Source organism: Sapajus apella, unplaced genomic scaffold (assembly GCF_009761245.1).
Source record: "Sapajus apella isolate SASKATOON/1434 unplaced genomic scaffold, GSC_monkey_1.0 scaffold123, whole genome shotgun sequence".
NCBI lineage: Eukaryota > Metazoa > Chordata > Mammalia > Primates > Cebidae > Sapajus > Sapajus apella.
In genome coordinates this window covers 2,995,404-3,022,491 of record NW_022437063.1, presented here as the reverse complement: position 1 = coordinate 3,022,491, position 27,088 = coordinate 2,995,404, and the positions used below count along the sequence as shown (strand labels likewise).

The window sequence follows — 27,088 nt, the reverse complement described above, 5'->3', positions numbered from 1 at the left end:
GAGAGAATGACTCCTTTGTGTACTTTTAAATTTTGCAATGGCTTCTTTACTGATGGGAAGTCATAAACGAGATAACAAATGTTATTCATAGATTGCTACAACCCTAGAAGCTGATGTGTCTTCAGAGTTACACAGAGGACATTAGATAGCACGTGGGAAAATTTTTCTTTCTTTCTCAACAGGCTTCAGCTATTTTTACAAATCAGTTTTAAGTATGCCTCCACAAAACTTAGAAGCACTTTATTTGGGAGCAATCAGTATTTCTGTAAAACTTTTGGATGGGTTTTTATTGTTCTTCTTTTGGAAGGTTCAACATGAATTGGGCAAAATCTCTAGATATACTGGTTCAGTGATATGGTTGTTGAAGAAGATAGTGTGTCTGCCGCATTCACAACATGACCTCCCCTAGAGCTTTTGTTGATTATATGAATGATCTGGATTAAGTTACTTCAGTGTTCATTTAACCAGTCCTACCTCTCATATAGCAGATGGCTAGACAGACAAACAGCTAGATGTCAGATAAATTCCTGCTCTCTAAAAGTACTTTTCCAATTCCAGTGAAGACACAGCTACAACTGAGTGGCACCTTTATGAGACTGGTGCTTTTCAAATCAAAGAAGATAGAAATGTACTTTAAAATGCTGTGGCACTGGACCAGAGCAGAACATAAGCTGTTCCTTCCCCCCATGACAGAGGCATGAAGCTGGGGAAAACGCAGGCATTCACCTTTACACAGAATGGCTCTTGGGAATGTCTACTTCTGGGATGAACTGGAACAAGAAGGGTTAAATACCCACATGTTCTCTCACCAGCCTCGCTCCCTGCCACATTCCAAAGGGATAGGGCTCAGTGACAAGACAGCCCAGGACCTAAAATGAAGAGGGAGGGTTCTCGAATTAATTAACTGGAAATGAGTCTTGTCAATGTTTTGGAAAGGCAGAGGGGTGAAAAGAGATTGCTAGAATTAATCACAGTGAGAAACTAATTCAACTGCCTGCCAGCGCTCAGAAAACCCAATGAGAAGTGGGATATAAAGAATGATGCTGACTTGCCATCTGAAGGGACAGACAGAGTCCAAGCAGACATCCAAGTTTTTTCAAAGGGAGTGCCCTCCAAGAGACTGGTTTATTATCTGCTGTCGCAGGAAGGTACAATATATTAATTAAATGCACATTCTATCTAGGGGGACAAAGGCAAAGCACGCAGTTACATGAAAGCAAAGAAACAAGAGACCGCTTAGTTACGTTCACTTTTAGCTTATACACATTAAATTCTACCACCTAAAAGATTCATAAGTTCCCAAATTTGTGCTTATAAATCTTCAAACACTTGCGATTTCACATACTGCAGAAGATGGAAAAATCCATGAAACAAGACACCAAAAATTCAGGTATTTGGATGCAGTTCATTCACTAAGAAGAAAAAAGAAACAAAATCACAGATGTAACAAATCTATTCAGAAGATTCATCAGAAAAAGGGGAAAACCCCAGAGCTTTGGTCAGTGATCACAAGTAAAAGAAACCTGAAACAATTCATACAATATTATTCAAGGAGTTTTCTGTTTTTAAAACTACAGTGAACGTTAAGTGTCTTCTAAAGAAAATCTAATTCCTGTGAGTAACTTACTTTTAGATCATGTACAAATGTTGATATGTTTTCTATATTTCTCACCTAGGATAAGTTAGAAATTTTATCTCTTTTAAGAAAATGGCAGCAGAAAGCCAGAACAAAAAATTGTTTGCAGCTGCATTTAGGACTTTCCTTGGTAAATCACTTTAGAGGGCACAATTCTCCCACCCATATTCTTACAAAGAGCCTCCTGCTTGAGGCAATGGGGAAGAGGGAACAGCTTTCTACAAACCAAAGGGGAAGGACAGTTCCCTTGAAGGTACTTACTGGCTTAGGGGTGTCTCTAGTAGATTTCAGGATCAGCTTTTCGCCCTTCTTTTCAACTTCAAAACCCATTTGTTTAAGGAGGGATGGGTCTGCCAGCCCCTGTTCCTCCATCTTTGCAATCACATCTTGGTTTTGGCTGTTGTCTTCGGTAAGGTTTCGGATGGCATATATCACCCACTGGGTCAGAACTGCAGCAGAGTGAAGGAATTTTCCAACACTTTCCTGTTTGATAACTTCACATAAGAATTATCAGAAAAAAGGAGTAGAGGAGCACAGAAACACGGAAAATCCAGTATCAATGAACACGTTTTTCTTGAGGATGCATTCTCTGAATATGCATCTAAAGTGCAAACACACTCAAAAGCAGCAATGCATGCATATGCACATATACATCCAGCATGCATGTGTGATGTCCAGCCACTGGCACCCAGAGATTTACTCACTATTTGTTGAATGAATGAACAAGGAGCAAAGACTTAGAGGAGCTCAGACTGAAGTTTATGAACCCAAGAACACACACAGGCAAACGTGCGTGCGTGCACACACACATTCCTTTGTTGAATAATTATGTTACTGACTCAGAGGGAAAGAATAAGAGAAGCACTAAAGAATCAGTCACAAAGATGTCAGGTTAGAATCAGGGAAGCCATCGTGTTTAATGTGAGCCCAGTTATAAAGAAGAATTGTTTCCTAGGAGTCTCTGTGGAATTTCCCACATTCAGGATTCTAAAGATGAAGCTAGAAGGCCTCTGAAGGATTTGCTGTGTTTGATTTGAATACTCAGGCTCCTGAAAGCATTGGGGCTCACTGTGCCCAGGCGCTCACCTGGCACGTTCCGCTTGGCAGGAGACCAGAGACACCTACGAAGACTGGGCTGGCACTGCCACATTACTGACCGGGACGTCTGATTTAATCACCAAGCGCTGGGTAAGCCTCATGCAGGCATTGAACTGCTACTCTATGCAGTTGTATAAAGGACTGTACAAAAATGACTGCAGAGGCCAGTCTTCAGTGGTTGGATCCAGGGACATATATAAGAGACTGCCAAGAAACGATGTGTCCCTACTGGGCCTGGCACCCTGATCCAGGGGGAACAACAAAAAACCGAGAGTGGAACAAAGACTTTTTCCAAAGAAAGAGGCCTCCCCGCCCATAAGCAGATGGAGGCATCAAGACAAACGAGTCCTGTCCCCTGAGGATTACCAGATGCTTCCCATTCTTGCAGTGCCAATGCCTGAAGTGGGGTGTCAGTGTCCCCAAAAGGTATCAAACCCTACAGCTAAAGAGCCAAGCCTTCTGATTCAGTCCTGGACACCCCTGTGTGAGGCTGTGGACCAGTTCTGAGACATTTCTAGCTCCCCTAACACGGCATGGGAGCACTTCGACATTCACAAAGCCGGTGCTCTTTCTTGTAGTATCTGGGAAGGCAAATGAGTCCAACAGTTTCTCTCCCTAGTTCAACAGCCTCAAAAGAAAACAGTAAAAATCACTGTCTACTACGTCCGACAACGGAAACGTACTAAATACGGGCAGTTGTATGCTCAGGAAGTGTTTTTGGGGCTTGAAAAAGGTTGTTCCATCTTAGTCCCTCCAATACGCACCCGGTGAGCTGGCAATCCTGACAAGCCCGCGTGACTCCCCGTGGGGCTCAGGATCCTCTCTGCTTCCCCACTCAGAGCACTTATGCCCCCAGCCTGCGTCTCCCAGCTCCTGCACGGCAGGGGCTGTGGTCATGTGTTCCTGGGGCCTCGACACAGAGCCTGGCACAAAGCAATGGACCAGCCAACATGTGCTAAGTGAATGACCTGGCAGTCTCCAGAGGTTTAGCATCGAAACCACTGGTGGGTATGAAGCACTGACCTTTTCCAGATGGCACAGAAAGGACTGTCAGTGCCCGGCTGATGCTGCTCTATCATCAGTCACCTGTCTAGGGTGGGGAAAATGTTCTCATTGTCATGTATCTGTCATTCTCTCGTGACACATTTTATAAGGCTGCATTTCTTTTCTGGAGACAGAACCTATTCCAATATTCAAATGCATAAAACCCAAATTTGAATGACCCCCTCTTTTCCACAATCACTGAACCCTCACTTTGTGCCAGTATAGAGAATAAAGATAATGAGCCCAGGTATCAAGTACTCCCAACACATTCATGAATTTCTCAACAATGAATTATTTGCTGCAATGAATTTCACACTCAGGATGACACTGTCAATATACAAATTCATTTTCTCACTTTTTGTAGGAAAAAGAGGCAGTGATTATGAGGAGAACTGACTCAAGGAGCAAGAAATGTGTAAGACTGGGGAATTTTCGTTCATAAGTATAACTCTCCAATGGTAAATGAAAGAAGCATAACACTTCTTCTATCTGAAAAGTCCTGTTTATTCACTTTAATTGGTAGGAAAGCTGAAATTCCCAAGAATGCATTCAGAGCTCCTGGGATCGGAGGGGTGGCTGGCTCAGAAACTGAAGAGTCTGGTGCCAGCACCGTCACTGCCAGCGGCAAACACAGGGTGTCTCTGGAGAAAAGGGACTATGGAAGTGCTCCACTCCTGGGCACACAAGACCCTGCCAGACAGCCACTACCAACCTCTCCTGCCAGGCACCCTCACCCCTCAGGCTCTGGCAGTGTCGCAACGCTGGCCTTGCCTCTGTCTTTACACACACGAATCCCTGACCTGGGATGTGCTTCCCCTCACTGCTGCTTCCTTTCTCATGGGGCACACTAAGCCTTCGAGACCAGCCAAGCATCACCGAAAGCCAGAAGCCTTCCCTGTCTTAGCTACCACTTGACACCTGCTTAAATTAGGTGCACCTGCTGTGTTTCCAAAGCATTCTCTCAACAGTTCTCATCACGCTGCACTGTGTTCACCTGCTTCTGAGTCTGTGCGCTGCTCGAGGGCAGGAGCCCCATCTAACTGACTTCTCTATCCTAGCAGCGAGTCTAGTTCTCAGCACAAAGTGGATGTTCAATACCCATTTGTTGAAATTGTGTCTTCAATGCCTAGGCTCAAGCAATCCTCTTGCCTCAGCCTCCCGAATAGCTGGGACTACAGCCACCGAGCCCAGTCTTATTGAAATTATGTAAGCTACAACTGTTTGTATTTCTGTATGCCCTAATGCACCGTGAACCCTCTTGCAACAAGACCAATGGTACTCACTTCTCTGGGCTCTGTCCCTAGCGTGGTGCCAGGAAATGTTTGCTAAGTGCACAGAGCAAGCATGCCATCTACCGCTCCCCACAGGGTGGGCCATGGCAGCACTACAGCAGCCCACAGGCTGTGTTTCTGCCTCCTGTTCTTGGTGTGGTTTCCCGACCCAGGGCTTTTCAGGGTTTGAGAGATTAGATGAAAGTAAACCAATATAAATGTAACCCAGGCAAGGAGGCTGGACTGGGTAAATAAAAGGTCTATGACAACAAAACACCAGAATGCCCATGTGGATGGGATCAAAGAGTGGATTTTAATCATCAGGTTCGTCTTGGGGTTGGAGGGCAACATTTCTGCCACATTTTGTGAAAATCCTGTCACCGTGGTATTTTAATAGCAACCCTCCCCGCCCCCACCCCCCCCGAAGTGTTTGGTAGGTAATTTCTGTAGAATACAAACATACACAATGCCTACTTTATATATAAGGCGAAAGGAGCACTGAAGGAATGAGACTGGAGAAAAGCCCTTTTGGGGATGAAGGGCTGCCAGGTGACTCCCTCAAACAGGGGCACAGCTCACAGCTGGGGTGATGGGTCCTGCTCAGTTCCCCGCAGCCTCTGGCTTCAGACATACCACCTCAGGAACAAAATGTGACAGTCAAGTATTTCACAAGGAGCAGATTCTTGGCGTAGCCACTGACCTGACAAACTAACAGAAGATGCATCAAAGCCCAAAGCAGAAAAAGCATTTTCGTCTTCTTCCAAAATTAGTATCCAAAATTCAAAAAGATGTAAGTCAAGGAAGTGTGAAGGGCTGAGAGGAAATATGGCCACAAGAGCACTCTGGAGTCAACTCCCTTTCAGTGCCTTGAAAATCAGAAATAACAACCATGCCAATAATAGCAAACCTCAACACTTTCTTTAAACGTACATGTAACGCTCTCAGGTATTTTAAGTGAAATTCGTCTGTCCTGTCTGTGTAGGGAGGACTTTATGAAGGCGGGACTCCTATGCATTCTTCTTAGGCAGATGTGACATTTGCTCCACTGCCCCCTCCAAGTGAGCACCAAAATTTTGGGGTTTGTGTTGTCTATCCATAAATCAAATACCACACAAACCTCCTCTAATCTGTTCCTATTTCCAGTGAGAACATTTTAGCACTGCTGTCTTGGGTTTTGGACTTAATAATAATTACCAAATCAATTTTTCATAGTTGTTTCTTTCACGAAATTTGAGTTGAAAAGCATTGTAAACTATAGCCCTAGGAACCGTGTCTGGTCCGCAGCCCTGGGTCATGAATATGCATGCCTCTCCTTGTTAAGAGTGCAGCCTCTGCAGACCTAGACAGTCTGAAGTGTCACGAGAGAGATTAAAGCAAGTCTCGGTTAATATTCACATTGCCCTCTTGTTCTCTCTCTAAAGGGACGGAGAGAAAGAAAGAGTAGGGGAGAAAATTAAACATCTTCTAAAGTCTCTAATCCTACCAACATCTGAAGTGCTTTATTGTCTGCTTAGCTTTAGAAAGAGCTTCTAACGTTTCCATAGCTACTATAAATAGAAGGCATGAGCCTGTTTGTTGCAAAACTGCCTTGAAAGAACCCTGCAATCAGCACTAGAGCGGGACTTGATAGTGCTGGCCAGCTCTTCAGCAGGGGACTCTCTGGGGTCTTGACCCAGGCCACCAAGACCACAGCGGCAGGAAAGCATCTTGTACTGCTGAATGGCCAAGGCAGCACTGCGCTGGGACTCAGCTGGTTCAACACAGGGCTAGCACCAAACTGGGTGGCCTTGTACCAGCAAGGTGACCAGATATCAGCAGGGGAGAAGAACACAGGCTGGGAAACCGCGTGATACAGAAACAGTAAGGGTATTAATGACTGGCAGATTGGTGTGCCAAGCTCACTTTTAACATACAGTCAGGTGAGTTGAAATGTCAAAACTGGAATTGTCTGATGAGACAGATTCCAACAGACGAAACTATCCTTCCAGCTACTGAAATCAGTGCTACTTAAAATTGGGTATGTCATTAAATGTAGGCCTCAGGGCAACTGGAACTCGGTTCTGGTCACGGCTCTGTCAGTGTTTAGAGGACTGAGAAGAACAGGAGTCAGCACACGATGGCCTGTGCTTTTTAAGACAGCAAACTAAAAATGGTTTTAACATATTTTAGATGATTGGGAAAAAAATCAAAAGAATACTGATTTGTGACACATGAAAATTATTTGAAATTCAGATTTCAGTATCCATAAATAAAGTTGTACGGCACGCAGCCAGGCCCCATACTCGCCTGTGTCCATGGCTGCTGTGGCACTGCAATGGCAGGGTGGAGGAGCTGTGGAGGGACGCCACGGACTGCAGGGCCTAAGTATCTACCATGTGGCCCTTCACAGAAAAGGCGTGCCAACTTCTGGCCCAGAACATGGGAAGCACCAGTGAGTATTTGTTGAATTAACAAGTAAATAAACCTTAAGTACTGGCATTGAAAAAACATGCAATATGTAAATTTAGATGATTTAAATATGTTCAAAGACTTTTTATGATGTTCTGACATACACGGACTTTGTACAGAGTATCTGTGTAACGAACACATACATGTAATGTCTGTATTTAGTTTTTGCATCCAGGATTTATATTTTAAAACTATTTTTGGATAACAAACCCACAAAGGCGAGGGATTTGTGTACTGCAGGGCTTTGCAAAGGACGCTGTGGAGCAGGGAGGGGCGCATGATCAGAAGCTTTCCCAAAGCTGGCCTGCACAGAGGACAGTCGGCACGGGCAGTCTGCCTCCACCAAGGCTTTTAAAAACCTGTGTAATTAGCTGCCCTGTTAGAAAAAGGTTTTCATAGATGAAGATGTTTCATAAATCCCTTGTCACATCTAAACAAACATCTTCTTGGACCACGGTAAAAATGTAGCGTATTTTAGAGTGCAAAGTGGCAGTTCAGTTTTAAAATTGTTCTCAAAATGCGTTTTATTGCAAAAAACCAACATACTTTAAAATATGCCAATTTCTGTCAGCCAAAGAGGAAAACAAGCAAGAGTGTGGCCCTGAAAAGGCAACCCCTCACCCCATCACACCCCAGTGCATCCCTGGAGGGGAATTCCTCACTGATCTTGGCCCTGTTCTCTAAGAACTTTCTGAGAGGTAAAGAGACATTTCCGACAGCACTGCCCGGGGACCCCCACACTTCCTGGAGTTTCATGGGACTTGTGCTACCTGTTGGGACCACCTCCAAAAAGAAAAGGTCCTGCTCGCAGGGCGCTGGAGAGTAAGGCAGGGGCGGAGAGAGGGAGGCGGCCAGACACCATGGAGGTCCTGCAGCACAGACATGTCTGAAGATCCCCTTACTTTTGCAAGATGCCACAAGTTTGATTTCAGAGTAAGCTCAAATGTCAAGAAATATTTTCATTGCTTCCTAAAGGTCATTTTACTTCCACCTTCATCTGTTATGCTTATCTTTTGTTCTCAAATCTCTTTAATGTCATTCATCCCACTGCATACTCTTCTCATTCAGAAAATTAAAGTAGAATTTATGCTGCAGATTCTACACAAGGTCTCCCTGCATGACGCTGGAAACTGTGTGTGCAATACCCACCACAAGCCACCCATTTTGGCTCCCTCTGCCTTCTCTAAATTGTTGGTCTATCTGGTATCTAATTTCCCTCTAAGTTTTTATATTGGAATCTGAGAGAACATCTGTGCTTCAAATGTTTCCATGCAGTGCTGTATGTACTGTTCTATGTTTTGTAGCCTGTTATGCCTTAATAGCATTTAAAAATAAAAGCTAAAATCATGAGTACGTACACCCTCTAATTTACCAATTAATGGCTAGTTGCTAATACTGAAAAGTGTTAAATACTAAAAGAAGGCAGAGAAAAACAAACTATTGTCAGATTTGTAAATTATAGGTTACAATCTGAAGAATATAGAATAACACCTCCATTTAACACACACTACAAGAAGGAAGTTTCAGTCTTTCCTGAGGGGAAAAGCCATCTCAGAAACACTCCTGCACTGAAAGCTGAGGCTGCTTCTCGGCTTCTAGGCCGTAAGGGAAATCCAAGATTCCCTTAGTGGGAAGTGGTACAAAGGCCCCATCAAACACCGTTGAGTTCTGACAGAACTACATTTCACACTTCTGTCCACTAGAGAGATTTTACCTCTGTGCATAACCCAAATCAGTACTTTATTAAAGATGCTGAAGCGGAGGCTGCATTCATTGCCCTTGCTTTGCACAGCGTACTTTCCATAAATTGTACAGGGAGAGGGAAGGTGTTCCTGACTTCACAGGCTCTCTCTCTGCAGCCTGACCTCTCTCTACAAGGCTCACACTAACACTGCATCCCGTGCGCCCTCCAGGCCTTGCTGGGTGTGTGCTCTCCCTCCCTCCCTCACGTCCCAGATGTGAAAGCTCAAGCACCCACGCCAGGCCGAGCAGGACTCGTGGGTCCGTCCATCTGGCAGTGAAGTCATGGGAAGATGACCTGTACCACGCACAATCACTGCACACACTGCCCACTCCAAAAGCGTCTGTGGCCAATGGAGGGCCGCACTCGCAGGTACCTTACATTCACGGGGTTTTGGTGGTGAAGGATCCCGTGGCAATGAAACTAATTTTGTACATGAGATGTTCTGGAATCACTTTACTAACCACTTCAAAGCAAAGCGTGGTACGAAGCATCACAGTCTGGCATGCCCGTCACACACAGGTTTCAGGGTCAGAAACAACCAATACCACTTCTAACTTAAACCACACGAAAGAGTTGTGGGGCCATGAAGTAGTTCCAGTTGGATTTGGGGCAGCACTCCAATGTCACATCTGAGGCTCGGAAGGAGCCGCCGCACGCAGCATGGTTAGCAGAGTGCCCGGCACACCCATGCACACCGCAGACACTCAGGCCACGGTGCTCCAGCTCTGACTCCAGAGAATGTGTGCTCACCGTGTGCTCAGACTCCTATCTAACTGGTCCTCGTAGCTCCTGGCAATAGTACGAGTGTTTAAAATACTTGCCCGTTGGTGCCTGGCTTTTATCTACTTACGAGGGGGTGGCTCCCGGAGTTCTGTCAGATCTGGGCTGTAAGGGAGGGGGGATTTAATAAATGCACGTGGATACTCAGCTACGATGCAATGTCAGCCTTCATGCTGCAGGAGACAGTTGTGGAGGAGTGGTATTCTGGGGATGATAATAAACTTCTAAAGAAAACAACAGTGCTCAATGTCCCCACACACAGCCGGGGACGAAGCCAGTAGTACACTGGCAGAGCTTTACTGCCCAGATGGCGGCAGGGGAGGCCCCGATGATAGGGGATTTATGAATGGGAGTCAATGAAAACACAGTAGAAATGGGGAAGTGCCAGGCCTCACCTGCCAGGTAAAGAGGATGTTTACCAAGTACCTGGTGCTCTTTGGGATCAATGATCAGATGACAAGCTGGCCCCACTGAATTTCTGTTCCTGGAGCACACTGCCACTCTCAGTGTAAGCGAAGCTTTGTACACATAAGTGTCTCTCATGTAAGCCAAGACTGAAAATGGGATTGTCAGTTACCTTCATAAAATAGTAACACAAGTAAAACTAGTAAAGGTAATAGCAGCAGCTGTCACATTCCGGGACACAGGACGTGCCAGGGGCTGCTCTACATTCAAAGTATTCAGTCCTTACAAGCTCTCTAAGTGGTAGGTGTTCTACTGTCCTCATTCTACTGATGGGAAAACTAATACACATGGAGGCGAACATGGCCAAGGACCCGCAATTTGATGTGTTCGAGGTCAATCTGGAAACAGGCAGTCGGGCTCCTGTGTCTGCTCCCCTGACGGCAGTAAATACACTCTCATGACCAGTCCAACCAGAGAGACCTCTGGAGGGCAGAGCAGTTCTTCCGGGATGCTGTGACTGCACATTTCTGAGCTATGCCTGCAAACCACTACAAGGATGTATTTCATGTATCACAAAAGCTAACACAAGGTAGGTTTTGTGATACATGAAATACCTCCCTTTCTCTTCAAAGAAATCCCAAATGATAAAATAACTTGCAGATGGCAGCCAGAGTAACTATCTCTGTAAAATACCTTTAGAACTAGCTAATAAGCTAACAATTCAAAATGAAATAAAAATTTGGAGCAGAAAAAGTAAACCCACCTAAATTATAAGACATTGGTGTCGGTCTAGCACTGCTGATATTGCAAAATTAATGAAGTACAGCCAAGGATCAAAAATAGTTCTGAGTTACAAAGGATTAAATGAAGAACATGAACAGGGTGGGGCTTCTGGCGATTTTAGGACAGGCAAGACACAACAGGCCCCAAGGAGTCAGGGAGCGCTCTGACGCTGTACATGCCAGTATCTCAGCATCTGGTAGCGCTTGCTCCAATAGCACTAGTTACCATGGCCGTCCTGATCTGCCTACTCACCCCGCCTCCCCCGCCACCTCCAGCAGCTCCCAGGAAGTCAGTGGTCAAGGGTGGGGAGGGCTTGCAGGTTGAACAGGCACAGATACCAGATGCACGCGCTTCCCAAGGGCTCTCCTGTGCTGCAAAGTCAACACGGGAGGGAGGTACTCATTTCATGCTGTCTGCTTCCACTTCTAACAGTAACAAGTGACTCAAGAGTCACCTGCAGTCTGACTGATAGATCTCTAATTCTAATGCATCCTCGTCAGGGGAGGAGCACTACCATATCCATCTCAAGTCAGGGCAGCCTTCAGCAGAAATGTATTACCACAAATAACAATAACACTGTAGGATATTTAGAAGCCAAGTGGTCTCATGGTGATGATACTAAGTTCTAAAACTCTTTCTTGGCACATATCTCTCTGAAAAATGTCTAAAGTACTGACTATTTCGTTTTGGGGAGAAAAATCGTTCAATTACAGATAATTAATACTTTAAAACCGCTTTCCTCTTCTCTATGAACAGTACACCTCTTGGTATTTAGACTGGCACTAGGGCAAAGGATTTAGATATGAACAAAAATCAAACTGTTAATCTTACATCTGAATGTCTCTCAAGAATTTAATCATGATCTATTCATTCACTGAACAAATATGAAGGCAAAATGCTCAATACTGGTCAGACAACAACAGGATAGCCCAGTCCCTGCCCTTGGGGCGTTTACATTCTAGCACTTGCCGAGGCAGGCCCTAAACCAAAAAAACAAAGCCTGAAAGGGGTGACAGAGCATAATTACAAGAGGACAACTTTGGGGAAGAGCGTGGTTAGGGAAGGCCTCTCTGAGGAATTAACATGGGAGCTGAAATCAAAGGATGAAAAGAAACCAGACCCCTGGAGAGCTGAGGAAGAGGCTGAGGATGCGAGCAGGCCACGCAAAGCCTCCACATGGATGAACACTGATGAGAAAAACCTGTGTGGCTGGGAAGACTTAGTGAGGGAAAATAGATAAAATTAAGTAGAGGTCAGTCAAGGCCACATCTTTTATGGATTCTCAGGCCACGGAAAGGGGCTTGTTGTACTGCATTCTAACACAATGAGAACCTATCGAAAGAGCAAAGTAGAAAAATTAAGAAACTCTTGTGGGCAGCTGCGTGGAGAGTGGATCAAGGGACCAATCAGGAGTCTATAATGGCAAGAATAAGATTTTGGAATAAGACACATGTAGGTTCAATTCCAGCTCTGCCATTTTACAAGCCATGGCTTTGGGCAATCTATACAACTTCACCAAGGCAGTTGTTCTCCTTGTAAACTTGAACAGGTCATAGGTACAGATGGCAGGAGTGGTGTTTGCCATGTGCACAACACAATGGGTGCACCTGAGAACTATGGGTGCAGTTGAGCTCCAGCACAGTCCCTGGGCAGGTTAGGCCACCACGCTCCTCTGTCAGGCATGTGACTTCACATCCCCTCGCCAGTGAGGGGGAGACAAGATGATCTCTCTATGTCAAACAGAAGGTATAGAAAAGAAATCATGTTTTTGGGCCTTGGGGGCTAAAAGTTGAGGTTCAAACTGCATTGCCGTTAGGCTGCCAAATAGCTAGTGGCCCTAGCCAGTTATAAATTATTTGCCTCAATTTCCTCCTCTCTAAAAGATAAAAATACTATTTCATAGGATACAAAAATGAAACAAGATCACAACACCTGGCATTAAAGTTGCACCCAATGTCAGATACTACTGTTAAACAGACTGTTTGCTTTTTTCAAAACTGACCCTGAAGAATGATTAATTAGAAAACTATTTTGGGCTCAGGCCCCTGATAAGGATCTGAGACATACCAGGAATGTCTAAGGTAGGGCTGCTGCCTACATTTATTTTTCTCTATTTTTTTTTTTAGCCATGGTAAAGTACACATAAAATTTCACATCCTACCATATTAAAGCGTACACTGATAGTGTTACATGCATTCGCAACATTGTGTATCACTACCATTCATCTCCACAACTCCTGTCTTGTAAACTGAAGCTCAGTCCCCATGAACCAGTAATTAATTCCCTTTCTTCCCTCCCCTCACCCCTGGCAAGCCCTCTACTTTCTGTGTCTGTGATTTTCACTACTCTAAGTACCTCTTATAAATAAGCTGACACAGTATGACTGGCTTATTTCACTAAGCATGAGGTCCTCAGGGTTCTTCATCCGTGTTGTAGTGTGTGGCGGAACTGTCTTCCTTTTAAGGCTGAATATTATTCCATTAAACGGACACCTGGGTGGCTTCCACCTTTTCACTATTGCAAATAAATGCTGCTAGGAACACGGTGTACAAATACTTCTTTGAGACCTTGCTCTCAATTCTTTTGGGTATATACCCAGAAGTGGAGTTGCTAAACCGTATACGTATATAGTAATTCTATTTTTAACTTTCTGAGGACTTTGCCAAACTGTTTTCCACAATGGCTGCACCATTTTACATTCCCATCAGTAATGCACCGGAGTTCCAATTTCACCACATTGATGCCAAGACTTGTTCTTTTTTTTTCTTGTTTTGGATAGTGGCCATCCTGCTGGGTGTGAGGTATCTCACTGTGGTTTTGATTTGCGTTTTCCTCATGATTAGTGACGCTCAGTCTATTTTCATGTGCTTCTTGGCCATTTGTACATCTTACTCGAGAAACGTGTATTCAGCCTTTTGTTTATTTTTAATCAGGTTGTTTTATTATTAAGTTTTCTGAATTCTATACATATTCCAGATATTAGTCCCTTATCAGATAAATAATTTGCAAATATTTTCTCCGATTCTGTGGACTATATTTTTGCTCTGTTAAATGGGTGTTCAGATGCAAAATATTTTAAAATTTTCATGTAGTACAATTTGTTTTTTCCTTTTGCTGCCTGTGCCTTTGGGGTCATGTCTAAGAAATCACTGCCAAATCCAATGTCATGTGAAGCATTAGTCCTGTATTTTCATCTAAGAGTCTTACATTTAATCTATTTCGAGTTAATTTTTGTATATGATGTTAGGTAAGGGTTCAGCTTCATTCTTTTGACCTGGATATCTAGCTTCCTGAGCACCATCTGTTGAGAAGACTGCCTTTCTCCATTGAATGGTGTTGTCATCCTTTTCAACAATCATTTGACTACATTTGTGGAGATGTATTTCTGGGTTCTCTACTCTGTCCCACTAGTCCAGATATCTGTCTTCATGTCAGTTACCACACTGTTTTGATTTGTTTTGTTTGTAGCTTTATTATAAGTTTCAAAATCAGGAAATGTGAGTATTCCAGCTCTGTTCTTCTTATATATTGTTTTGGCTATTCAATGTCCCTTGAGAATCCACATGAAGTTTAGAATGGGTTTTTCTATTTCCGCAAAAAATTTCATTGGGATATTGACATGGATTGCATTAAATCTGTAATCGCTTTGAGCAGTACTGACATCTTAACAGTTTTTCAACACATAAACATGGGATGTGTTCCCATTTATGTCTCCTTTCTTTCAGCAGTTTTATAGTTTTCATACAAGTCTTTCACCTTCTTAATTCCTAAGCATTTTATTATTTTTGAGACTATTATAAAAGGAATCGTTTTTGTAATTTCCATTCCAGGTGTTCAGTATTAGTATACAGAATGCAACTGATTTTTGTGTGTTGACTTTATATAGTGCTACTTCACTGAATTCATTTACTTCTTTACTGAATTCATTAAAACATGAGTTTTAATCGTTTTTATGTATGAGGGTGATGGAATTGTTAGGGTTTTCTACAGAACGTGTCATCTGTGAAAAGATGATTTTACTTCTTCCTCTAATTTGGATGTCTTCTCTTTTTCTTGCTTAATTGACTTGGTTCGAACTTCTAGTACAATACTGAATAAAAGCGATGAAAGTGGGCATCCTTTCCTTGTTCCTGATTTTAGAGGAAAAGTTTCAGTCTTTCATCGTGGAATATGTTTGCTGTTGATTTTTCATTTGTTGGTTTTTCATGGCTTTTATTATGTTGAGGTAGTTTCATTTTATTACTAGTTTGTTGTTTTTATCATGAAGAGATACTGAAATTTTGTCAAATGCTTTTTCTGCATCAACTGAATTGGTCATGTGTTTCTTTCCCTTCATTCTATTAATGTGTTATATTACACTGGTCAATTTCAGTATGTTGAACCATCCCTGCATTTCAGGAATAAATTCCACTTGGTCATGGTATATAATTCTTTTAGTATGCTTTTGAATTCATGTTCAGAAGGGACACTGGTCTTTAGTTTTCTTGTAGTGTCTCTGTCTGGCTTCTGTACCAAGGTAATGATGGCTTCATAAAACAAGTGTTCCCTTCTCTTCAATGTTTTTTGGAAAAATTTGAGGAGGATTGGTTTTACTTCGTTCAGTAGAATTCACCAGTGAAGGCATCAGGTTTAGGGTTTTTCTTTGTGAGATTGCTGATTCAATTGCTTTACTAGTTGATTTTTTTGTGATTTAGTTATGATAGGTTTTGAGTTTCTAGGAATTTGTCCCTTTCATCTACATTATCCAAAATGATGGTGTACAACTGTTCACGGTACTCTCTTGCAATCCTTTTTATTTCTGTAGACTCAGTAGTAATGTCCCCACTTTCATTTCTGGTAATTTGAGTCCTCTTTCATCCTTAGTCCACCTAGCTAGAAGTTGGTCAATTTGCCAATCTTTAAAAAAAATCGATTTTTGTTTTAAAAAATTTCTCCATTATTTTTCTATTCTCTAGTTTATCTCTGCTCTAATCTTTATTATTTTCCTTTTGCTAGCTTTGAGTTTACTTTGTCTACGTCTTTTTCTAGCTTCTTGAACTTTATTTTTTAATGTAAGCATTTATAGCTATAAATTTCCCACAGCATTACTTTTGCTGCCTCATAAGTTCTGTTGTCTTCTCATTTGTCTCTATTTTCTTTCTTCTTTTTTACATTTTTAATAGAGACAGGGTTTCACCAAGTTGCCCAGGCTGGTCTTGAACTCCTGACCTCAATCAGTCCTCCTACTTAAGCCTCCCAAACTGCTGGGATTACAGGTATGAGCCACTGCACCCAGTTGACCGCTAAGTATCTTCTAATTTCCCTTGTGATTTCTTCTTTTATCTACTGGTTAAGAGTATATTCTTTAATTTCCACAAATTTGTGAATATTCCAGTTTTAGTTCTATTTCTGATATCTAACATCATCCAGTTGTGGTCAGAAAAGATACTTTGTATAATACCTTTTAAAATCTGTGGAGACTTGTTACCTAATACATGCTCTAACCTGGAAAATGTCCTGGCACACTTGAGAAGAATGTATATAATGTTGCCCTATGGTAGAGTGTTCTGTATATGTCTGTTGGACCTAGTTTATTGTTAAGTCCTCTGTTTCCTTAATTAGCTTCTGTCTGGTTCTTCTAACCATTATTCAGAGTAGGGTAATGAAGTCTCCAACTATTATTGTAGACCTGCCTACTTCTTCCTTCAGTTTTCGCTTCATATATTTTGGCCTGTTACTGGTCTGTGCAAATGTTTATATTTGTTGTATCTTTTTACGGTATTGAACCTGTAATATGTCATGTTCTCCTCTGTCTCTTGCAACCTTTGATTTAGACTCTGTTCTGTCTGATATTAGTCCGTCTGCTCTATTTCCTTAGACTATCTTTTTCTATCTTACTTTCAACCTATTTGTGTCTTTGGATCTAAACTGAATCATTTGGAGACAGCACAGAGTTAGAGGACGTGTTTTTATCCATTCTATTAATCTCTGTCTGTTGATTATAGTGCAATCCATTTACATTTACATATTCACTGAGAAGGGCTTATTTTTGTCATTTTGCTATTGGTTCCCATATACCTTATAGTTTATTTCTTGCATTACTGCCTTCTTTCTAGTTGATTTTTTGTACTGAAATGTTTAAGTTCCTTTTTCATTTCCTTTTTTGTATATTCTATAGCCTTTTGTGTGTGTGTGTGGTTACCATGGGGATTACATTTAATAAAGTTATAATACTCTAATTCTAATTTATGCCAGTTTTACTTCAATAACATCCAAAGATGCTGCTCCTTTACAGCTGTTTACTCCTTTCCGCTAACACTAAAAAAGTTATATCCTTAAACACTGTATCCCCAAAATACAAACTAGTAATCCTTTTAAAGATATTAGTCTCTTAAAATATTTAGAAAACAAAACGTGAAGTTACAAACTAGCGTATATTGCTCATGAATTTCTCTCTATTGAGATCTTTATTTCTTCACATAGCGCCAAGTTATTGTCTGTTGTCTTCTAATTTCACCCTGCAGGATTACCTTGAGATTTCTTGCAAGACAGGTCTAGTGGTAACAAACTCCACCAGCTTTTATTCATCTGTGAATGCCTTAATTTATCCCTCATGTTTGAAGGACAATTTGGACAGACAAAGGACTCTTAGCTGACAGATTTTTCTGTCAGCACTTTGAACATTTTGGCCCACTGCCCTCTGGCCTCCAAAGTTTCTAATGAGAAAACTGCTGATAACCCTATAGATTCTCTCTTGCATGTGATGGGCTGCTTCTTCCTTGCCGGTTTTAAGATTCTCCTTATCTCTGTCTTTAAAAACTCTGATTACAATGCGTCTCTGTGTAGGTCTCCTTGCGTTCATCTTACTGGGAGTTCATTGAGCTTCCTGGATGTATATATTCATAACTTCCAACATGTGAAAAGTTTTCAGCCCTTATTTCTTCAGATATCCTCTCTGCCCCTCTCTTTTTCCTTATTTCCCACATGCATATGTTGGTTGGCTTGATGGTGTTCCACATAACCCTCAGGCTCTGTTCACTTTTCTGAAATCATTTTTCTTTCTGCTTGTTGGACTTCATATTTTCCATAGTACCATCTTCCTTCTGCCTGCTCAAATCTTTCTTTGAATCCTTCTAGTACGTTTATTTCAGGTATGGTACTTTCAGCTCCAGAATTTCTCTTTATCTTCAGGTCTTCTCTTTGTTGACATTTCATTTTGTCCATACTGGGCTTTTTGATTGAGAGACAAGGTCTGGCTCTGTTGCCCAGGCTAGAGCATACTGGCACAATCTCAGCTCATTGCAACCTCCACCTCCTGGGCTCAAGACATCCTTCCACCTCAGCCTCCTAAGTAGCTGAGACTACACGTGCACACCACCACACCTGGCTAATTTTTGCATTTTTTGTAGAGATGGGGTCTTGCCATGTTACCAGGCTGGTCTCAAACTCCTGAGCTCAAGCAATCTGCCTACCTTAGCCTTCCAAGGTGCTGGAATTACAAGTGTGAGCCACTGAGCCTGGGTGTGTCCATATATTGTTTTACTGATTTTCTACACACGTTCCTTTAATTCCTTGGGCATCTTTAGTAAGACACATGTTTTCGAATATAGTAGATGAATCCAAGAACGGTTGCTGTTTGTCTCATTTTCCTCGCCTTGAATGGGCCTACTTTCCTATTTCTTATGTATGCCTTATGACTGTTTTTCAAATGAGACATCTGACCCTAATAATGTGGTAACTCTAGGGTTCAGACTCTTAAGTTGAAGTGTTTACTACTTTTGTTACTGTTTATTATTATTATTTCTGGATTGTTGCAGGCTTTCTCTGTGCCAAAGATAAGCCTGAGGTGTAAATTTAAGAACTTCTCAGGTCTTCTCTGAGCCTATGCTATTCCTTGGGCATCTTTGGTAACTTCCTAATTTTCCCTGTATATACAGTTGTTTTTCAACGTCCTATTTAATGCCTGGTTCCCAAAAGATGCAAAGGAAAAATAAAGGGAAGGGTGTTGGCCTTTTAAATTCCCAGAAAGCCACTGCAGCCAGAGGTGGAAGGACTTGCAATAACAATGGTCTCCGCCCCTTTGCCTGTACCTCTGTGATCAAAAGTTGAAATCAGTCATCAGAGCACTGACCCCGGATACTTGCAGGATAGGGTCCTTCGTGCCCACCGTACCGGGCTCCCACAAGCTGTCTGCAAGATGCTCTAGGAACAGTGTACAGATGTCTGCCACAGGCCTGGGGATGGAAGAGGAATAGCTGCCCCTGTGCTAGAGCTGAAATTGAAGTTAACTGCACTTTGCCATTCAAGCCTTCTCCTGGACACTGCAAGACTTCAATGGACTCCAGATTACCAAAACAGTTACATCAGATTCAGTACAAATGTTGTCTAGGTGAAAAAGAGATTCCTGGGACCTCCCACTCCATGAATTTCCCTGAAATGTCTCCCACACAAATCTGTTATTACTGTTATTGTTATAAGGTATTTGCCTTGATGTTAACAAAGACCGGTTATGGATTCTGGGGATCCCAGAAAAAGCTAGCTCACATTACCTCTGTCCATAGATAAAAACCTCTATCAATTCAGTTATCAACAGCATTTGTTTTCTGACTGCCACCATACACCCATGGATATGTGATGTGTTTAATGTATTTTGTAAGTCACTGTAGCATCTGATGCCACTTGAAGATTTCATTAAATATGACATGATTCTTAGAGTTTCCTCATTTTCCCTTTACCAATTTTCAACTAAGAAACGGAAAGTAAAGACAGTCACTATGGAAGGGGGAGGGAGCAGAGATGGTGCCTATGTTTACTCTAAATATCAATTCAGTGCCTCCAGGAGTTAGACGCAGAGCAATAAACACATAATTACAAAGTACTATAAAAGCTACAATGTTACATTACAGGATAACGTGAAAGAATAAAAAGGGGGCCTTAAGAGTTGGGATCATGAAAGACTTATCTTAAATAAATGACATATAAATTAAACTGAAAGGTGAGTAGGAGCTGGCCAAATGTAGAAAGAGGAGGACTCCAGTCAGAGGAACAGTATGTGCGGGTCTTTGTGAGGTGCAGGGGCAGCGTGGGATAGCAGGAGAGGAAGATCAGAGTGCTGGAAGGGAAAACAGGAAGGGCTGAATACACTCTGCAGGTAACAGCATGGGGAAGGCCAAGGAAGGTAGAAAGGGAAGACCCTGCTCGAGAACGTACTGCATACCCACTATGCCACTATGTGCCAGGGACTGCCAAAACAGAACAAAACAAAAAAGTAAACGTGATGTGCTTTGCTCTCAAGGAGCTCACCAAAAAGTACAAGTGACAGACCCAGCGAGGGCATGTCACAACATGCTGAGGACACAGAGTCTCCCAGGTGACCTGAAAGCCTGCCCCTGAGCCTAGTATGTGGTGTGCCCACCCACCACACTGAAACCTTCAGAGAGCAGTGTCTCTTTTTTGATCAACTATTATATCCCTAACAGCTAAAACAGTGTGCAGTACATAACATATCAGCTACTCGATAAATACTGCTGAATAAATGAATGAACGTTAATGACAAAGCAATCGACTGAATCCAGCAACATATAAGAAGCATAATATATGAAAGGTTGGTTAACATTCAAAATTTGCCCTAACAGATACCAAGATCATAAAGTCACAGTGATTAAAACAGTATCAGGGCAGGGATAGAGAAAAAGACCAGCATAAAACAGAGAACAGAGCACAGGAAATAGATGCCTGTTGGAGAATGATTTATGACAAGGTGGTCCTGCAGAGCCATGGGTGAAAGGAAGGTTTTTAAATACTGAAACAATTGCATAACCACAAGGAGAAATTAAAAAAAAAAAAAAGTATCTCTACTGTACACCATAAATAAGAATTACAATTCTGATAGATTACAAATCTAGGTAGAAGACAAAATTGTAAAGCCTTTAGAATACTTTTATGACCTCAGAGTCTTCTATAAGACACAAACTTCACTAACCATACAACTGATAAATTTGACGTTAAAATTGGAAATTTTTATTCCTTAAAGTACCGTAGAAGTCAGAATAGACGTTAGGTCTGGGGATTAACAGTGAGGGAGGTGGGACACTCAAGAAGCTTTCTAGGGAGAAGGGCATGTTCTGTATTTCGATCTGGGTGACGCTTACATTGGTGTATCCTTATGTCAAGATGTATACTTAAAACTTTTGCAGTTTACTATATGTAAGTTATACCTCAATGAAATAATAAGACACCATGAGGAAATTAAGAACAAAGGTGGGGCCCGGCGCGGTGGCTCACGCCTGTAATCCCAGCACTTTGGAAGGCTGAGGCGTGTGGATCACAAGGTCAAGAGATCGAGACCATCCTGGTGAAACCCCGTCTCTACTAAAAATACAAAAAATTAGCTGGGCATGGTGGCGTGTGCCTGTAATCCCAGCTACTCAGGAGGCTGAGGCAGGAGAATTGCCTGAACCCAGGAGGCGGAGGTTGTGGTGAGCCGAGATCACGCCATTTGCACTCCAGCCTGGGTAACAAGAGCGAAACTCCAACTCAAAAAAAAAAAAAAAACAAAAAACAAAACAAAGGTGGGTGGGAGATACTATTTCAACACATACAACTGAACAAATAATTTTAATTCTGGATATAGAAAAAAGTTCTTAAGAATCAGTTTTTAAAATATCTAACATAATTATGGGCAAAAAATCTGAACAAACTCTTCATAACACAGGAAATCCAAATAGCCAAAAATCACAAAAATGTGTTTATTAATATTACAAAAATTCAGCCAGGCACTGTAGCTCACACCTGCAACCCCAGCACTTTGGGAGGCCAAGGCAGGCGGATCACCTGAGGTCAAGAGTTCAAGACCAGCCTGGCCAACATGGTGAAACTCCATTTCTATCAAAAATACAAAAATAAGCTAGGTGTGGTGGTGGGCACCTGTAATCCCAGCCACTCAGGAGGCTGAGGCAGAAGAATCGCTTGAACCTGGGAGGCGGAGGTTGCAGTGAGCCGAGATCATGCCACTGCACTCCAGCCTGGGCAACAGACAGAGCAAGACTCCATCTCAAAAAAAAAAAAAAAAAAAGAGAGAGAGAAATTCAAATAAAATCACAACATAGTATACTCATCAGAACTGCAAATATTAAAAAGTCTGACTGCATCAAGTGTTGGCAAGAAGACAGAGTGAAGGTAACTTTCATATACTGCTGATGGAAAATTGGTACCAGTACTTTGAAGAGTCTGGCATCATCTAGAATAAAGATATACAAGCCCTAAAACCCAGAAATCCTATGCCTAGAAAAACACCCATACGGATGTGTAGCAGGACACATACACTGTACCAAGATGGCCACAGCAATAACTGCAACAATCCCGGAGTGAAAATATGGCAAATGTCCACCAACAGTAGAAGGCAAAAATGTGAAATTTTCTTGCAATGAAATGCTATACAATAGAACACACACAACAATTTTGGCGCATCTCCCCATCATGATTTTGAAACAAAAGAATGCAAGCTATGATTCGTTTATATGAATTTCAAAGACGGCCAACCTACCAGACACGGTTTAGACACACTCTGGAACCGACGCTAAGGATGAGCAGGGAAGGCGTGGCGCCGGTCAGGCCAGTGGAAGACTGGATGGATTCCTCAGGGAAGGCTGGCAGTGTTTTTGCCTCTGGACCTGTTGGTCGAGTGCTGGTAAGTGGATGTCTGCTTTATAATTATTTGCCAAGTGTATACATACATATTGGTTTCACTTCTCAGTGTGCATGTTATATTTCAAAATAAACACAAGAAGTTTTTTAAAAACTAGGATGACTAAACTGAGACCTGGAGTGTGAGGGGAAGTTGCCAAATGCAGTTCACAGGTTCTATCAGGTACACAGCACCCCAACACCAAGCCCCCAAAACTCTCCCTAACTCTGTGGGCTGCACTGTTGTAGTGACTCGCAAATGTCACCTGCGATGTGCAGCGCCTTCCCAGCTCAGGTGCCTGACTTGCTGTGAGGTCCCTTTCCCGCATCAGAAACCCAGCAGGGGGAGGAGGCTGGGGTCTTTCACAATCATCATTTTCTTCTTAAAAACCCATTAGGATTTCCTGGTGCTTCCTAATTATGCCTGGAGGAACTTCCGTGCTAGATTCGTTTGTTTTTTAAAGAGATGGATCTCACTATGTTGCCCAGGCTGCTCTGAAACTCCCAGGCTCAAGTGATCCTCCTGCCTCAGCCTCTGAGTAGCTGGGATAACAAGTGTGAGCCACTGTGCCTGGCAATTGTTCTCATTTCCACAAGTGCTGTAGGAGAGAAACACGAAGGAAGTAGTCTTGATTCTGATATATTTTGGCTTCTCTCATAAAACTGAGAAAATGTTTTGACTTTCTTCAGGCTTTCCCTATCTTCTCTATCTGAATCTGACACAGTCATCATTCTCTGAGCTGCTAGGAGAACGTTACGGTTAGGCCGTTTTCCAAAGATGAAGGCGAGAGTCTCTTGTTAAAAGTAAGGCTGGTCATACTCATGTGAAAAGTCTCAAAGGCAAGGCTGGGTCCTTGTGGTCGAAACTCGATCCATTTCTATTCGTGCTTTTCCCTGGCTTCTGTCCACCAATGAGGCTCTTTCACAGCATAGGGCCTGTTTTCAGCTGTGCTCAGTTAACCCTGAAGAAAAGGTCTGTCCATTCCCCAAGAAGCCTTTCCCGGCAGCTCACAAAAACAAACCACCATTGTTGGGATGGCCGGGGTACGCAAACCACCCTGGCAATGCCCAGGGCCATGGGGTCCAACATCTTTGGTCTTGACCTCAATGAAGATTTTAAGACTAAAGAACGGTAAGAGCTGAGAAGGTGAGCACATCTAAAAGTTAGCTGTATTTTTATACTTTCTCCCAATGAAGGGATAATGTGGATCCACAAAACCACAAGGATCAGAAAGCCCAAAGCAGCCAGAGGCTTCCCTTTCCCTGCAGCCACCCATCTCACTCCACAGGAAGCAGTCAACTCCAGGCGGAAAAGCAGACCTCTGAATTCCCTCCAAGTTTCTCAGAGTCCAAGTCGCTTATCGGAAGAAACGCAAACGAGAGATGTGCAGGTTGGGTCAGAGCCTCTGAGCAGGCTGGGCTTCCTTCCACCACCCCTTAGTGTTCTGTCCTGTGTTATTATGGCCTGTCTCTCCAAGCAGACTGTGATCAGAGCTTGTATCTTCCTTAGCTGGGCGATCACACTGTAACACACGGACTTTCCATTTCCTGGATAAGGAAATAAGGAGTGCCTGCTTATAAATCCCAAAGATCTTCCTTCAAACAATCCTTCACAGAATCCAACAGGCCCAAGAAGTTTTCAGAATAACTGGTACAGAGAATTAACACTTCCTGATAGGAATGATAATCTCAAAACAGCCCAGGAGTTACAGTTCCACAGTGAAGCCAGGCTGTCTGCTAATCTGTACACTGCAAAACTCCTAGTGTGCTGACGTGGCTTTAGCTTCTAGCCCGTGATTCTGGGGATGTTAAGAAAATGAGGGGCACAAAACTAAAAGCTATGTAGACAAAATCTGAAGGAGCACAACTTGGAATACTGACTTGTACAGTCTCATTTTAAACCAGTTGGGACTACCTGCCAAAATACCCGAGTGAGGAAAGGAAGTCCCTTTGCTGAACGCGTATGCATTCCAGCTTCTTGCCCTGGGAGCCTGCTGCGGGAATACTAGGCGAGTTGGCCGAAGCAGGTCCTCCTCACTCTTTCACTAGGGATGGGCCTGTTTGAATGGTCACTCCTGCATCTGGGTAGTGGAGGCAGTTGGTGGCAGCGGGCTACTCTTACTGGTCTGGGCTGGGAACAGCATCAACTCATCTCACAGTCCTGCCCCCCTGCAACCAACTCCCTTCACTCACACACGGCCCTGGGAGGCCTCCGCTCACCTGCGAAATCACCTTCAGTGTGTGCACCTGTTTGTCTTCGTTGATCTATCAGGTTTATGCAAGTAAATCACACTAGTTGAGGGTGGGAGAATTACTATACAACTTGAAAAAAATTAAGGCCGGGTATAGTGGCTCACGCCTGTAATCCCAGCCCTTTGGGAGCTGAGGCGGGAAGATCACTTGAGGTCAGGAGAAGTTCGAGACCAGCCTGGCCAACATGGTGAAACCCCGTCTCTACTAAAAATACAAAAATTAGTCAGGCATGTTGATACGTGCCTATAAACCCAGCTACTGGGGAGGCTGAGGCACGAGAATTGCTTGAACCTGGGAGGCGCAGGTTGCAATGAGCCAAGATCACACCACTGCACTCCAGCCTGGGTGACCAAACAAGACTCAGTCTCACACACACACACACAAAAAAAGACAGACAAACAAAAAACAAATCAATGGGAGGCCATACCAAAAGATTATTTCTTAAAAACAAAACAGCACTAATGGATTTTCAATAACTGAACAATTAACACATAGCGCTTATCAGCTGCTTAATCCTGACAATGTAGAAACAAGCAGAAGAGAGGCCTCCCCTCCAGAGGAAGGCTGGCTGGCTTTGGCAAGAAGATGTCCTAGTCATTCACATCAAAAAAACGTCCGGATGGGCAAAGTGAGATATTAAAGAAGATACACATTGCTCTGTGAACACAGAGCAGGTGCTCCCTGGCACAGAAATCTGTTGCTATCTTTTACAAACCACACTGAGCCTAGCCAGCTGTGCCATCTCGAAGTGTTTAAGACACTTCCTTGAGCAGCCTCCTTCTGGCTGCTGTTTGGCAGGCCTGATACTAGGCTACATTCTCCACCAAGAAGAGTACAGAACAGAACACATTTCTACGTTTATTCTAAGATTCCTGCATTCCCAAAGATATGGCACTACAGTCTAGAATTTCCCAAATGGAAGCTCCAAAAAGCACCTGTGACTAATAAAGACTCCATGAGGTTCTGCAAGCCAGAACACCTGCTTTACACAGGCTTTCCCACATTTCATTAAAAGAAGGCTTCTCCCATATATTACCTGTTACCTCTTAGATATTACAGGCAGAATATCCTTTGGAGCACATTTTGGAAACAGTCCCCTGGGTTCACAGAGTCCAATGTCAGGAATGCTCTCAGGGTGGGGGAGCAAGACGACACAGTTCCTGCCTGGGACAAACTTTCCTGGGGGGAAAGGTTACATATCTGGGTATTCAGGGAAAGGCAGAGAAACCCAATCCAACCATAATACACCAAATGGAGGCACTCAGTTCACTGAAGGGGTCTAGGAAGAACTCTTGGAGGAAGACATACACAATCCAAGTCTACAAGGAGGGAAGAGTGGGAAATGGGAGACGTTTCCCAAGAAGCTACTATCTCAGTGCTCAGCACTCTCCTCTGATTATGATCTAAGATTAAAACAGGGCAGTGAATTTTTTTTTTTTTTTTTTTTTTTTTTTGTGAGACACAGTCTTGCTGTAATGCCCAGGCTGGAGTGCAAGGGCACAACAGCTCACCACAAACTGCACCTCCCGGTTCAAGCAATTCTGCCTCAGCCTCCCAAGCAGCTGGGACTACAAGTTCATGCCACCATGCCTGGCTTTTTATTTATTTATTTAGTAGAGACAGGGTTTCACCTTATTGGCTAGGCTGGTCTCGAACTCCTGACCTCAAGTGACCCACCCATCTCAGCCTCCCAAAGAGCTGGGATTACAGGCATGAGCCACCATGTCCGGCCAGGCAGTAAATTTCATTGAGTGCTTACTATGTGCTAGATGCTCAGTAGGGTTAATGAAAGATTCTGTATCCAACACAGCTGTGTAGTCACCTGTCCTTCAAGGAATTACAATGGAAAAAAACACGGTGACATTAATCCTTCACATGAATGAAGGACCTGTGTGGAGTTTGGACGGCTGAACTGGGACCAAAGCCTTGGAGTCAGAGAACGCTGGGCTTACACCCTAGCCA

General features: G+C 43.0%; 1 protein-coding gene across 3 annotated transcripts in view; it reads right to left on the bottom strand.

Moving 5' to 3' along the window:
- Positions 1–295: 295 nt before the first annotated feature.
- The window catches only part of ATXN10 (ataxin 10), a 165,246-nt gene continuing 138,453 nt past the window's right edge, over positions 296–27,088 (bottom strand). For 2 of the 3 annotated variants that reach the window (XM_032261462.1, XM_032261461.1), the window contains 2 exons: positions 1,898–2,085; positions 296–1,412 (listed from right to left, as the gene is read on the bottom strand). In XM_032261462.1, coding sequence (XP_032117353.1) covers positions 1,410–1,412; positions 1,898–2,085 — 191 coding nt within the window. In that variant the 3' untranslated portion in view covers positions 296–1,409. The remainder of the gene's footprint in view (positions 1,413–1,897; positions 2,086–27,088) is intronic. The other variant, XM_032261463.1, reaches the window with a different exon arrangement.